Source organism: Notolepis coatsorum (assembly GCF_963971535.1).
Source record: "Notolepis coatsorum genome assembly, chromosome: 7".
In the NCBI taxonomy this organism is placed as follows: domain Eukaryota; kingdom Metazoa; phylum Chordata; class Actinopteri; order Aulopiformes; family Paralepididae; genus Notolepis; species Notolepis coatsorum.
Genome location: NC_140171.1, coordinates 855,123 through 869,186, shown reverse-complemented (window position 1 = coordinate 869,186; position 14,064 = coordinate 855,123). Strand labels below are relative to the sequence as shown.

Here is a 14,064-nt window from a genome sequence, read left to right as displayed (position 1 = left end):
AAACAAACAAAATACACTTAATTACATAAACTAATATACTGATACTGATGCGTTCTAATGATACTATATTGCGTTCAAGTTCATGTTCCTATAAACTATCTTGCGCTCTTGTGTGGCTTGCGGTCAAAAGAAATGATACGCTCCTACTCTCACCCCCTCTTTCCGTAAACTATCAACCCGTGAAAAGGTGAATGAAATTCCATAAGAACACTCTCATTACCGCCACATCCCTGTGAACACGCCCACCACCTAAAGTGACAGTACAACTAATAATACAACACAAATAGAGAATACCGAGACTTCCATTACGGCGCCTACACTTACAATTCATTATGAATTGAAAATGAGGGACCCTGATGTAAACAAGACGAAAGTCTTTCTCTGGTCTGCATCCCCTTTGTGCAACAATTGTGTGTATTGAGCCGTACTGTATTGTACCCATTCTGCAATCTGTTAATAACATTTTCATTCAATCAATCACCTGCACATATGGCAAGCACACATATACATAATCATAATCACAGTCAGGCTAGTGGGCAAGCACTCAGGTCTCAGTCTGGATGTTTTAACACTACACCATATTTTATCGATTTCATCTATTTATTACTAAAATAGTTGCACTACCTAATTTTTGCATTTTTTTTTTTACTTCTGTATTAGTTATGTATATTGTTTATTTTGTATAGTGTTTGGTCTTTATTCTTTTTACTCTTTTACTGTATGAAGCACAATCTCAGGAGGGTCACACGGAACCAAGCATTTCACTGTAATGTACATGTACCCTATATGTGACAAATAAAACAAAACTGGAAACATAGAGGAACGTATTTGTGTATATTTCAGTATATTTGCCAACCTCTTAGTCGAATACAAAAAAAAAAAAATATTTTTTTTTATCATTCTTTCCAAAAGAAAAGAGGCCTAGAAGCGTGGCTAACGCTAATGGCACGCATACCAGAGGCTAACTGCCTAAGAAAACAGACACAGAGGCACTGAAAGAGGATTTCACCCATCTAATGAACACACTAGACTAGACAAATATCAATATGTATCCATCAGTGGACCAATTGCATGCTTTTGCAGAGGACAAGAAGCCTTCAGTCGACTCCTTCAGACATTAAGCACCCCCACAGCCCAAATGGAATGATAAAAAAATATTTAAAAATTTTTTAGTCTACTAATAGTCTACTAACGGCACATTTTGGTCAATCATAGTCGACTATCCGAATCCTTAGTCGGGGACAGCCCTAATTTGTGTATATTTCAGTATATTTGTGTATATTTCAGTATATGTGTATATATTTGTGTATATTTCAGTATATATTTGTGTATATTTCAGTATATTTGTTGTCTCTGTCTTCACAGCTCTCTGTCGACGGATTCGCTATTGACAAAATGGCTGCTGAAGTGAAGGTGAGCAACACTCTGAGCTGCTAATTAATCTTTTTTTTTTTTTTTTTTCTTACATAAATTGTATAAAAACTCTAAATGGGAACATTGGACTGTTTTGGGGACATTCATAATATTCTGGAAGTAATCCAACATGTTAGAAAATAGACTGTAATCTGGCCACTCATTTACAGCATATATATAACATTCAGCCACTAGGTGTCACACTAGAGAACCAGCATGTCATTTATCCAATCGGGTGCATTCAACGTGAGGAAGTGGGAAGTAGGGAGGGGATACATGTCATCAACCTTTATTTATTCTCGACAAACATTTCAATGCATACATTTCTACAATATAACAATAATAAATATGAATAACTATCTATATAGTCGTCTTCACACAGGGACCACAGTCCAGAGTGCACCACAGCCATTTGTATAAAAAGAACATAGGCATAAAATCAGCACACAAATTGACAGAATAAAAAAGCATGCATAAATTGCAGACATAAGAATAGGTATAAAAGTAGTGCAATGTAAACGTGCAGATTTAAGAATAGGCATAAAATAAAATACAATAGTACAATGTCGCTCGACGAGTGAAATCTTTTCATCAATACTCTTTTGGGGGGAAATGCGATTCCACACCTTTCTAAAAGCTCTGGATGTATAAAGAAAAAATGTTATCCACTTTTTCTCCTTTTTTTAAATGTTTCCTCCCATCCCAATTTGCTGTGCCAATTCTCCCCTCCCCTGTCTTGAACGTTGCTCGCATATGCCCCCCACTGGTCGGTTGTAGGGAGGGTTGCATCACATGTCCCCTCCAATACATGTGGAGGCAGCCTGTCACATCTTTTCACCTGCCAGCATGGACGCTCATTGGCGAGGTGTAACGTGTGGGAGGCTCACACTACCCCCGCCATTTCCTGTCTCTGCTGTGCAGGCGTCCCCCAACCGACCTGTAGGAGTCGCTGTCAACAACGTCCAGATTACCACCCATCGACTTCCACCCGCTAACTCTGCCAATGAGTTAGTATGACGGCCGGCCCAAGCCGGAGGCAACGCAGACACTCTGAGTCGAACCCGGTGTCTCTTGCGTTGGTGACGAGCGCAATGTCCGCTGCGCCACCCAGCCGCCTGGATGTATCATTTGTTAAAAATTATTACTCTACATAATTTTTTTTTATCTATAGCACCTTTTTTTATTGTTATCTTTTCCCCCCTCCTTTTTTTTTTTTTTGTGATTTTTCTCCCATCCCACTGTTAGTCGTTATGCCAATTCCCAACCCCCTTCCTGGTTGTTGCGCACTTTCCCCTACTGTTGGTCCGAGAGGCCGGAGACTGTCACATGCTTTCCTCCGACGCATGTGCAGCCAGCCGGCAGCCAGCCTGGCCGTGCAGATTCTCACCGGGGAGAGTGTAACGTGTGGAAGGTCACACTACCTCTCTCCAGATCCTACCCTCGCTGTGCAGGCGCCCCGACCGAACTGTAGGGGTCGCTGTCCACAACGCCCAGGACCCACCCACGGCTTCCCTCCCCTACCGGTTGAGAGAGTCAACAGCTTTAAGTACCTCGGAGCCTACATATCCGAGGACTTGACAAGGACCACACACATTGACAGTGTTGTGAAGAAGGCACGACAACGCCTCTACTTCCTCAGGCGCCTAAGGAAGTTCCAAGTCAGTCAGAAGATCCTTAAGAACTTCTACTCATGTACAATAGAGAGCATCTTGACCGGCAACATCACCTCCTGGTTTGGGAATTGCACTGCACAAGACCGAAGCAGACTACAAAGAGTGACACGTTCAGCCGAACGCACAATTGGAGGGGGGCTCCCCACCCTCCAGAACATTTACAACAAGCGTTGCAAGGGCAAGGCTAAGAGAATCATTAAAGACTCCAGTCACCCGAACAACTGCCTCTTTGAACTGCTGCGGTCAGGCAAGCGATACCGGAGTCTCAAGGCGAGCACAGAAAGACTCAGAAGAAGCTTCTATCCCCAGGCCATCAGGCTGCTAAACGAACAATGAACACTACACAACAACAACCACCAAACGCACATAGCACACACATCCACACGCACACACTCACTTTAAACAAACACACTGTAGCACCCACTCCACACACTTTATAGCACACACCCACTTTAAACAAACACACTGTAGCACCCACTCCCCACACTTTATATTTATTGATGAAGGATTGCACTACAACTCGTACACCTTACTGTAAATTGTACCTAAATTGTACCTCATCCCATTTCTGCTTTGCACTATATAGTACTGTACATTAGTACACTGCATAGTATTGTATATTATTATATGGTAACTCAGAACATTGTACATATGTCTATACCGAACACTGTGACCTCATTTTCTTCTTCTAAATTACATGCACTTGATACTATCTTGTCTAGCACAGTCTCTGGAGCGTAACAGTAAGAAGCATTTTGTATGAAAGTATTCTGTACTTCTGTATGACAACTATTAAAGAAACTTGAAACTTTAACTTGAAACTTGAAACCTAACTCAGCCAAATGAGTTAGTATAGCGATCAGCCCAAGCCACAGGCAATGCTGACTCTCCGGGAGTCGAGACCGCAGCCTCTTGCATTGGTGACGAGCACAATCTCCGCTACGCCACCTGACCGCCCTATCTATAGCACCTTTAATAAAAATGTTATCTATAGCACCTTTAATACACATTTGATAGTCTAGACCAAATCCAGGCCAAAGTTTTCAGTCGTCTTGTTGAAATCGTTTACATTAACGTTTCTGCCATTTTCGATGGTAACTTCGATGGTAATTTACCCAAAGTATGAACGTTTATAGGTATAACTTTCATCAGTTTTTTTTTACCATGTCATTTGAAATGATGGCAGGGTGGAATCTAGGGTGCAGCGGGTGCTGGTGGAACGAGGCCCCTAGGTGCCAGCGTCATGTAAACCCAACTGCATGACCTGCAGCGATTCGGTTTCTATTCACGGGGGTCCCGATTTGATTAAATTCGATATAGAGTTGAATTTGGCTTGAAGGCGCTGGTTTTAAATACTGTATGTAGACAACTGCTCCTGTTCTCTTATCTTCTTTAACAAAGCTGTGTGTGTGGAGGGGGGAGATCCCTAAATCAACACTTCCAGCCCTTTTAGAACTAGATCTATTGGAGGGGAGATCCCTAAATCAACACTTCTAGCCCTTTTAGAACTAGATCTATTGGAGGGGAGATCCCTAAATCAACACTTCCAGCCCTTTTAGAACTAGATCTATTGGAGGGGAGATCCCTAAATCAACACTTCTAGCCCTTTTAGAACTAGATCTATTGGAGGGGAGATCCCTAAATCAACACTTCTAGCCCTTTTAGAACTAGATCTATTGGAAGGGAGATCCCTAAATCAACACTTCTAGCCCTTTTAGAACTAGATCTATTGGAGGGGAGATCCCTAAATCAACACTTCTAGCCCTTTTAGAACTAGATCTATTGGAGGGGAGATCCCTAAATCAACACTTCTAGCCCTTTTAGAACTAGATCTATTGGAAGGGAGATCCCTAAATCAACACTTCTAGCCCTTTTAGAACTAGATCTATTGGAGGGGAGATCCCTAAATCAACACTTCTAGCCCTTTTAGAACTAGATCTATTGGAGGGGAGATCCCTAAATCAACACTTCTAGTCCTTTTAGAACTGGATCTTTTGATTATTTGAAGGGGCACTTCACCTAAACATGATCTTGCACACATCCAACAACGCTTGTTTTACACACATTCATTTAGTTAGACCGTTATTGAGAGTAAAGGAGTTTGAATATGGCCACCGGTGATGTCATCGGGGGACAAATCAAAATCAAATCACATTTATTTGTAAGGCCAGACAACACACGTTAATGTCCCCATGGGCCGGACACGTCTTCCTTAAACAAGTCAAGAAGAAACATCACAATAAGTCAAGAACACCATAAGGTCCAACAAATTTAAAATAAATGCAAAATTAATAAATGCAACACTCCCAGACATACCCCATCCGAAGGTAAGGAAAAACTCACTAAAACCTAGCAATAGGAAAAAATGCGGAGGAGAGAAACCTTAGAAGGGCCATTCAAGGGGGGATCTCCCTTCTTAGATGTCGGTGATAGTAGTGTTTCAGTAAAAACAGGCGAACAGTTGGTAAGCATGCACTCATGTGTGTAATGAAACACAGATGAGTGCATGCGATAGCAACTGAACATTTCGAAAAATTAAAGATGGAGCTGATGAGGCGGTTAGGTGGTGTAGCGGAGATTGCGTTCGTCACCAACCCCGGAGCTGTGAGCTGAATTCGCCTGTTCGAATCCAGCTCACAGCTCCGGGGTTGTCACCAGCTTGGCTGGCCGTTCACACTAATACAATTGGCAGTATTAGAGGGTGGGAGAAGCTGGCGGGGTGGGTCCGGGTCGTTGTAAACAGCGACTCCTACAGTTCGGTCGGGGCGCCTGCTAAGCGCGGATAGGACTTGAGTGGGATAGTGTGATCCTTCCACACGCTACGCCCTCTCAATGAGAATCCGCGCTGCCAGGTGAAAAGAAGCGGTTGATTGGCTGGACGTGTGTCGGAGGAAGCACGTGGTAGCCTCCACTCTCCCAGATGATCTGACTGTGGGGGGTAAGTGCGCAGCAACCAGGAAGGGGATTGGGAATTGGCATACGACTAACATTGGGATGGGAGAAAATCGGAGGAAAAATGGAGGGGGAAAAAGATCAATAAAAAAAAAAAGATAGAGCTGATGGCGGACACTGAATCCTTGTTGTGTTGCAAAAATAGCAACGCTACCTTATCATTTCATTGAGCTGTAATTAACACAAGGATTCAGTGTCCCTGATGACATTCAGTGCAAATCCAGAGCCTGCAGAATAATGAAAGACCCCCACCACCCCAATAACAGCCTGTTTCAGCTGCTGAGGTCAGGCAGACGCCTGCGAACCCCAGCTACTAGGACAGAGAGGCTTAGGCTTAGCTTCTTCCCCCAGGCCATCAGAGTCCTGAACAATGAACATTGAGTACCACAGAACACTGAACTATCCACACATAAGCACACATGAGCACACACACGACACGCACGCTGTGCACGCTCACACACTAGCAGCCACTTTAACACTTCAACATGAGCGGGCACACACTCATGCGGACACACTCACACTTATTGCCAAAAGGAAAGGCCACTTTAAATCAGTATTAGCAACAGTAACAGTGTATTGCACTACCAAAGCTACCTAGCATGTCCTATATGCTCTGTAAATAACTATGTACAGATACCGATTTTGATGTCACACCATGTTACCTGTTACCTGTTATTGCACAATTTTTTTTGTATTGGATTCTATTATATGTTGTACCCACTGTATTGCACATAGTTGCGGGCAAGACCACCCGCATTTCATTGTATACTCGTATGCCGTGACAAATAAAACTCTTGACTTGACTTGACATCACTGGTGATGATAAACTTTGTATCGCACCTTTCATACTAGAATTGCAGCCTTCACAGCAGTAAAATAGACATAGAATGTCTTAAGTAATGCAGAGAGTAAGAAAAGAGTAAAAGTAATGCAGAGAGTAAGAAAAGAGTAAAAGTAATGCAGAGAGTAAGAAAAGAGTAAAAGTAATGCAAGAAAAGGGTAAAAGTAATGCAGAGAGTAAGAAAAGAGTAAAAGTAATGCAGAGAGTAAGAAAAGAGTAAAAGTAATGCAGAAAGTAAGAACAGAGTAAAAGTAATGCAGAGAGTAAGAAAAGAGTAAAAGTAATGCAGAGAGTAAGAAAAGAGTAAAAGTAATGCAGAGTAAGAAAAGAGTAAAAGTAATGCAGAGTAAGAAAAGAGTAAAAGTAATGCAGAGAGTAAGAAAAGAGTAAAAGTAATGCAGAGAGTAAGAAAAGAGTAAAAGTAATGCAGAGAGTAAGAAAAGAGTAAAAGTAATGCAGAGAGTAAGAAAAGAGTAAAAGTAATGCAGAGAGTAAGAAAATAGTAAAAGTAATGCAGAGAGTAAGAAAAGAGTAAAAGTAATAGAGAGTAAGAAAAGAGTAAAAGTAATGCAGAGAGTAAGAAAAGAGTAAAAGTAATGCAGAGAGTAAGATATGCAGGTAATAACGATAACGTCTGGTTAATGAATGAACACAATAGCATCACAGCTGTGGACTAGATCAGCTGCTTCTTCACACAAAGCCTGGTTCAATTCAAACTCCTTTACTCATTAACTGTCAAACTAAATTAATGTGTGCAAACCTGTTTTTTTTGTTGTCGTAGGATGTGTGTGAGAGAGGGAGAGAGAGACAGAGAATGTATGCGTTGTTTTAGTTTTTTGGCTTGGTGCCGGTGGTCGTCGGTGGAGCGACTTGTCCCCTGAACCCCCCCGTCTGTGTGTCTCCCCCTCAGAGCTTCTTCGAGAGCCACCACGCCCCGGCCGCTGAGCGCACCGTCCAGCAGTGCTGCGAGAACATTCTGCTCAACGCCGCCTGGCTGAAGCGTGACGGGGACGACATCCACCAGTATCTACTGCAGCGCAAAGCGCCCCCCGTCTGAGAGAGAGAGAGAGAGCGACCCCCTCGCCCCGCCCTCCACGCTGCCTCTGCCCCCATCCTGCTGCCCCCCCCCCCCCCCGTACCCTCCTCCTACAGAACACAAGACGACAGAACCAAGCCAAGAATTTAACCAAGCGTTGGGGGGGGGGGGGGGGGGGGAGAATAGACTTTCTGTGTAATGATGAAGCGAATCCATTTCAGTCTGACGAGGAATGTAGTTTCCCCCATTCTGTCCGTACGGAGGCGCCGCGCGCTCAATTTTTAAAGGATGTACGTTCTGTGAAACCGCTAGGCGGCGTGCGTGTGTGTGTGCGCGACACTGCGCCCCCCCCCCCGCGAGATCGCTAACCTCGCACTCGTGCACATAACACACAAACACATCCGCATAGACTCTCCCACACGCTATCTTGAGTCGTAGTTTAAAAGAAAAAAAGCTGTGAATTCCCCCCCCCCCCCCCCCCCCCCCTCTTGCTACCACTCGTTTTCAAAAAAGCATGAAGTATGATATCCTGTGTTGCTGTTTTGTTTACTTTTTGTTTGTTTGTTTTCGGTACAAACAATTTTTTTTTCTTTTTTTTCCGTTTGTGTTCACAGTTGCCGGTTACCTTTTGCCCTTCTTTTTTTTCCGAGCGTTGTGATTTTGGGTAAAATCAAAAAGTGGCTCCTGGGCAGAATGGGGTTAATGGCCGCGTGTCGTTCTGTCGGCGGCAGTAGAACCGGTTCTCCGCTGGTTCTCCGCTGCTCATCAACGGTTATGACGAGGCGACCAGCGCTAGCATGGTACTACATTGTATTCTGTATAACGCAAGCATTTCTTGCGGAAGATGTTCCACGAAAATCTAAATAGCAATGTTCATGGTTCCCATGTCTCCACCCCGGCCCTCCTTGGCATTCGATCAGCTCCATCCCATCAAGGCTCCATGTCACCCCCCCCCCCCCCCACCCCCCCCCCCAAAAAAGCTCTCCTCAGAGAGGATGTATAGTAAAGCAAATGACAAAACGTGCATATTTAAAATATTTTCTTTGTCTGCCACTCTTGGGGGAAAAAACTGATATCTGCATAAAAGGTTTTCTTTTCTTAGTTTTTTTTTCTTTTTAAAGAGCTAAATGCAGTGATTTAAATGTGGAGAATCTTGCATTCTGAAGAAGATGACTCCAACACTACTATCGTGGGGCCTTTTTTATTCTGAGGTGACCCCAGGATACTTCCCCCACGTTAGGGTGACGTCGGGAGAGAGGGGCGTGCGAGCCCCGCGGCTCTGGTGCATTACGTAGACACACAACGCTCTATAGCGAACCACTAGCCCATTCTGAGGGTTAAGTAAAAAAAAAAAAAAAATCAAGTTCACGTTGTGTTTTCGAAGGAATCGAGAGAAAGACGGTCCTTAAAGTGCTTGATTTTCGGAAAAAAGTCCTGGAATTCCTTAAACCGCAAAAAGGAATTACATGGTGCTTAAAAAGTTCTTGAAATTCAAACCGGCCATTCGCATTGAAAGTTTTGTTCATCCGTGATAAAACGGTGGTTTTATTGGCGACCAGCGGTGGCAGCAGAGAGCGGAAATGAACATCTCGACCGGGGTTGGGGTTTGAGAGGAGGTTTGATAAACGAGGATGAGTTTTGACTTGACCCTCAGAATAGGCGGTGGTTCGTCACAGAGCCTTGTATGTGTGCAACGCAAAGCTGGTCACCAGGGGGCGACCCTTAACCCTTTCACTACCACACTACAGAAGGTTAACCCTTTACTATCGTAACCGTCAGTTAACAGTTAACCGTCTGTAGTGTGATGGTAAAGGGTTAACCTTCTGTAGTTGGTAGTGAAAGGGTTAACCTGCTGTCGTGTGGAAGGGTTAACCTTCCGTATTGTCGCAGTGAAACGGTTAACCGTTTGGTAGTGTGGCAGTGAAAGGGTTAACTCTGCTCTTGAACTCGGAAGCCTTAAATTGGTCAACTGGTTTGCAATAATAATGATTACACTGAAGCGGTGATAGTTAGTCTGCCGCCAAGTCAATTGTTTCTTGTTTCTAACATACGGAGATTTACACAGACTTGTTGAACGAGTATATCTATATAGAATTTACAATTTGATGTGTGGCTTTGAAAACATACCGAAGAAGAAGAATCATTACAACTTGTTGTTGAGACTCTTTCCCTGGAACATTTGTTGTGGTTTTTTTCTTTTCTTTTTTCTTCTTTTTGTTAAAAAAAAATACAGTTGGTGTTTCATTAAAGTGAGAAGAAAGAGAAAAAAAAGATGAAAACAAAAAAACAATGTGAAATTAGTACAGTTGATTTTATGAGTGAGGTGGGAGTGTGCATGCCTGGAGAAAAAAAAACTAAACAAAATTTGATATGTAATTTAATAATTCTTAATCCAGTTTAATATGTTTTTTTTTTTGTATGATCATACACACAAGCTGGCTGGAAGACGTTGTGATTCCCAATGGTTCTTCTAGCGAAAACTGAAATAGAAATGAACGCTGTATATAACAATTGAAGTATAACCTAATGAGAATAAAGGAAATGGCTACAAATCCATGTAGATGATTGAGGGGAGAACGTTCAGCAGTCGTTTTGTTTTCCGTAAGAATCTTTTGGCGAAGACTTCCTTCCATGCCGGTATTTTCAGCAGGGGTGTAAAGTACTTGAGTAATTGTACTTTGTTACAATACTTAAGTACAGTTTTTGGGCATTTGTACTTTACTCGAGTATTATTAGGTTTACTTTTACTCAATTACATTTCAGAGAAAAAATACATCAAAAAATCAAATCCCCATCAATGGAAAATGAACCCACCCATACCCATGCTGATTGGTCCTTGTGCAAGACTAGAAAACGGGGATCTTTGATTAAACACCTGCTATCAGAAGAATAGACGGTCAGAAAAAAAGTTTTTACTTTTACTTTTTAGTACTTAAGTACACTTAAAAGTAGAAACTTTTTGACTTTTACGCAAGTGTGTTCTTAGCCAGATACTCTGACTTTTGGCAGGAGCACTCATTCAAGGGTACTACGACTATGCTTGCACCTCATGGTACCAAAGCACCTCAAAGGCGCTAAAAACAAGATTACAAACATCACAAAACAAACTGGTCAGACTACTACTTGACCTTACCCCTAGAACCCACCTCACCCCTGCCCACTTTGACAACCTAGGATGGCTTAGAGTAGACGACAGAGTACAGCAACTTGCAATGGGCCTGGTCTACAAGATACACTACACGACCAAGGTACCCATGTACATGTCAAAATACTTCCCAAAGGTCAGTGAATACCACGACCACAACACCAGAGGAAGCTCAACAAATCATGTTAAACCCAGATTCGGCTCAAACAAGGGACTAAACACATTTCGCAATTATGCCACATCAATGTGGAACGCCCTACCCAAAGCTGTAAAGGAATGTGAATCCCTACCCACATTCAAAACCGCTCTCAAAGAGCACCTACGGGAGGCTGCAATTCGAAACTGGCCACCATAAATGTCCAAACCCCCCACCCCCTCCTAATAGACAAGTCTCCTCCCCACCACATGTATATAATTCTCTCCCCACTGTATGTATATTTCTCTCCCACCCACCCACCCCCTCCTAATGTCAGAAAAAAAGTTTTTACTTTTACTTTTGAGTACTTAAGTACACTTAAAAGTAGAAACTTTTTGACTTTTACGCAAGTGTGTTCTTAGCCAGATACTCTGACTTTTACTTGAGTACGTTTTTGAGACTGTACCCATAATTTCACTTAAGTATAATTTCTGGGTACTTTTTACACCCATGATTTTCAGCTACGTTTTCTGCTGCGACCGCACACGCACCATTTTGGAGACGGGGCTCCTGGAGTCTGGTCATGTTTTCCCTGATGGAGTACTCGCATTAAGTACTCGGGTAGTGGTAAATGTACTCGCATTAAGTACTCGAGTAGTGGTAAATGTACTCTCATTAAGTACTCGAGTACTTAAGCATTAAGTGCATTTTACATATCTCTTTTATCCAAAGCGCTTTACAATTTGTTCCTTACATTTGACCCATTCACTCACATTCACACACCGACGGCGGAGGCGTCGATGCAAGGTGCCAACCTGCTCATCGGGAGCAGTTGGGGGTTAAGTGTCTTGCTCAAGGACACTTCGACACGCTGCCGGGAGGAGCCAGAATTGAACCGGGAACCTTCTGATTACCAGACGACTGCTCTACCTCCTGACTAACTGTCGCCCCACAGTGCTCGAGTACTTGTTTAGGGAAATCTATTTTTAGAACGCATCGTAAAGCGCATGGCAGCAGCAATAACCAGATATTGAGCAGAGACACACACGTGTTACCGATTTTATTATGCGTCGCTCCGTGGACATAACGCAGCAATATACCTGATGCTTAATGCGTATAGTCAGTGAAAACAGTCTGTTACCAGGCGGCCGGGCAGCGCAGCGGACTAAGCGTCTGTCTACCACCGCAGAGACAGTGGGATCTAATCCAGCTGCGGTGCCTCCGGCTTGGTCGGCCGTTCACACTAACACAATTGGCAGTGTCAGCGGGTGGGAAAGCCGGTGGGGTGGGTCCTGGTCGTTGTAAACAGCGACTCCTACAGGTCGGTCGGGGCGCCTGCACAGCAAGGGAAGAATCTAAGGGAGGTAGTGTGATCCTTCCACACGTTACACTCCCCCAGTGAGAGTCCGCGCTGCCAGGTGAAAAGAAGCGGTGTGCTGGCTACACATGTGTCGGAGGAAGCATGTGATAGTCTCCGCCCTCCCGGACCGACGGTAGGGGGTAGAGTGCGCAGCGACCAGGAAGGGGATTGGGAATTGGCACAACGACTAACATTGGGATGGGAGAAAGGGGGAAAAAGATAAATACATTCTTTTTTTTAAACAGTGTTACCATTTGTAATAATTACATTATAATTACTGTATGCAGCAGGTCTCTCCGTGATGTGTTGTTGGCTGTTTTTATCTTTCAGATAATGCTTTTTTTTTTTTTTTATCCACTTTTTCTCCCATTTTTCTATATTTTTCTCCCATCCCAATTTCGTATCATCCAATTCAACCCTCCCCTGTCACGAACGCTGTTTCTTGCCTCCCACAAGCCGGCTGCAATGTGGACTAAGTCATACATAGCACAAGTCCCCTCCGGTACTTGAGGTAACAGCAGTCGCATCTTTTCACCTGCGCAGCTCGATCTCTCAGTGTCGAGGAGTAACGCGTGGGAGGCTCACGCTGCCCCCGACACTTCCTGATTCTACTGCGCAGGCGCACCAACCGACTTGTAGGAGTCGCTTGTTCACAACGTTCGATCCCCACCCTTCAGTTTTCCCTCCCCGTAATACGGCCAATGTGTATTACTGCGGACGACCAGCTAAACTGAAAACAATGTGGAGAGCTGGATTCGAACACGCGAATCCTAGCGTCTCCACACTGGTGGCGAGTGCCTTGCCCACTACACCACCTAGCCGCCCTATCTTTCAGATAATGCTATGCTGCAACAGTTTTTATTAGGGATGTTCGATATTGGCTTTTTTACCGATATACCGATATTGTCCAACTCTTAATTTCCGATACCGATATATATGCGTATATATTCAGGTAATTAACATTACATATCTCTTGTTGTGGAATTAACACAACATTATGCATACTTTTGACAATAAATAAAATAAGAATGTTCTTACGTGCTTGCCTGCGTAAATAAAGGTTAAATAAATGTAAAAAAAATAAAATATTATATATATTTTTGGAAAACCGATACCGATAATTTCCGATATTACATTTTAATGCCAATATCGGACATCCCTAGTTTCTCTCTCTCTCTCCCTCTCTCCCTGTGTGTCTCTCTCTCTCTGTGTCTCTTTCTCTCTCGCTCTCTCTCTCTCTCTCTGTGTCTCTCTCTCTCTCTCTCTGTGATTGATTGATTGATTGAAAAGTTTATTAACAGATTGCAGAATGGGTACAGTACAGTACGGCTCAATACATACAATTGTTAAGAGGATGCAGACCTGAGAAAGTCTTTCGTCTTGTTTCCATCAGGGTCCCCCATTTTCAATTCATCATATGACACACACGACATACAGATAGACAGTACTGCTACATCTATACATTTATGGCATACCAGATTTTCAAATACAGTACTGTTTGTGATACT

The 14,064-nt window shown here is 43.3% G+C and overlaps 1 protein-coding gene across 2 annotated transcripts in view; it reads left to right on the top strand.

Annotated features, from left to right (window-relative positions):
• npepps (aminopeptidase puromycin sensitive) overlaps positions 1-10,306 on the top strand; it is an 85,957-nt gene extending 75,651 nt beyond the window's left edge. For both annotated transcript variants that reach the window (XM_084318890.1, XM_084318889.1), the window contains exons 22-23: positions 1,366-1,413; positions 7,790-10,306. In XM_084318890.1, the coding sequence (XP_084175016.1) occupies positions 1,366-1,413; positions 7,790-7,936 (195 nt within the window). In that variant the 3' untranslated portion in view covers positions 7,937-10,306. The remainder of the gene's footprint in view (positions 1-1,365; positions 1,414-7,789) is intronic.
• The last annotated feature ends 3,758 nt before the right edge of the window (positions 10,307-14,064 follow it).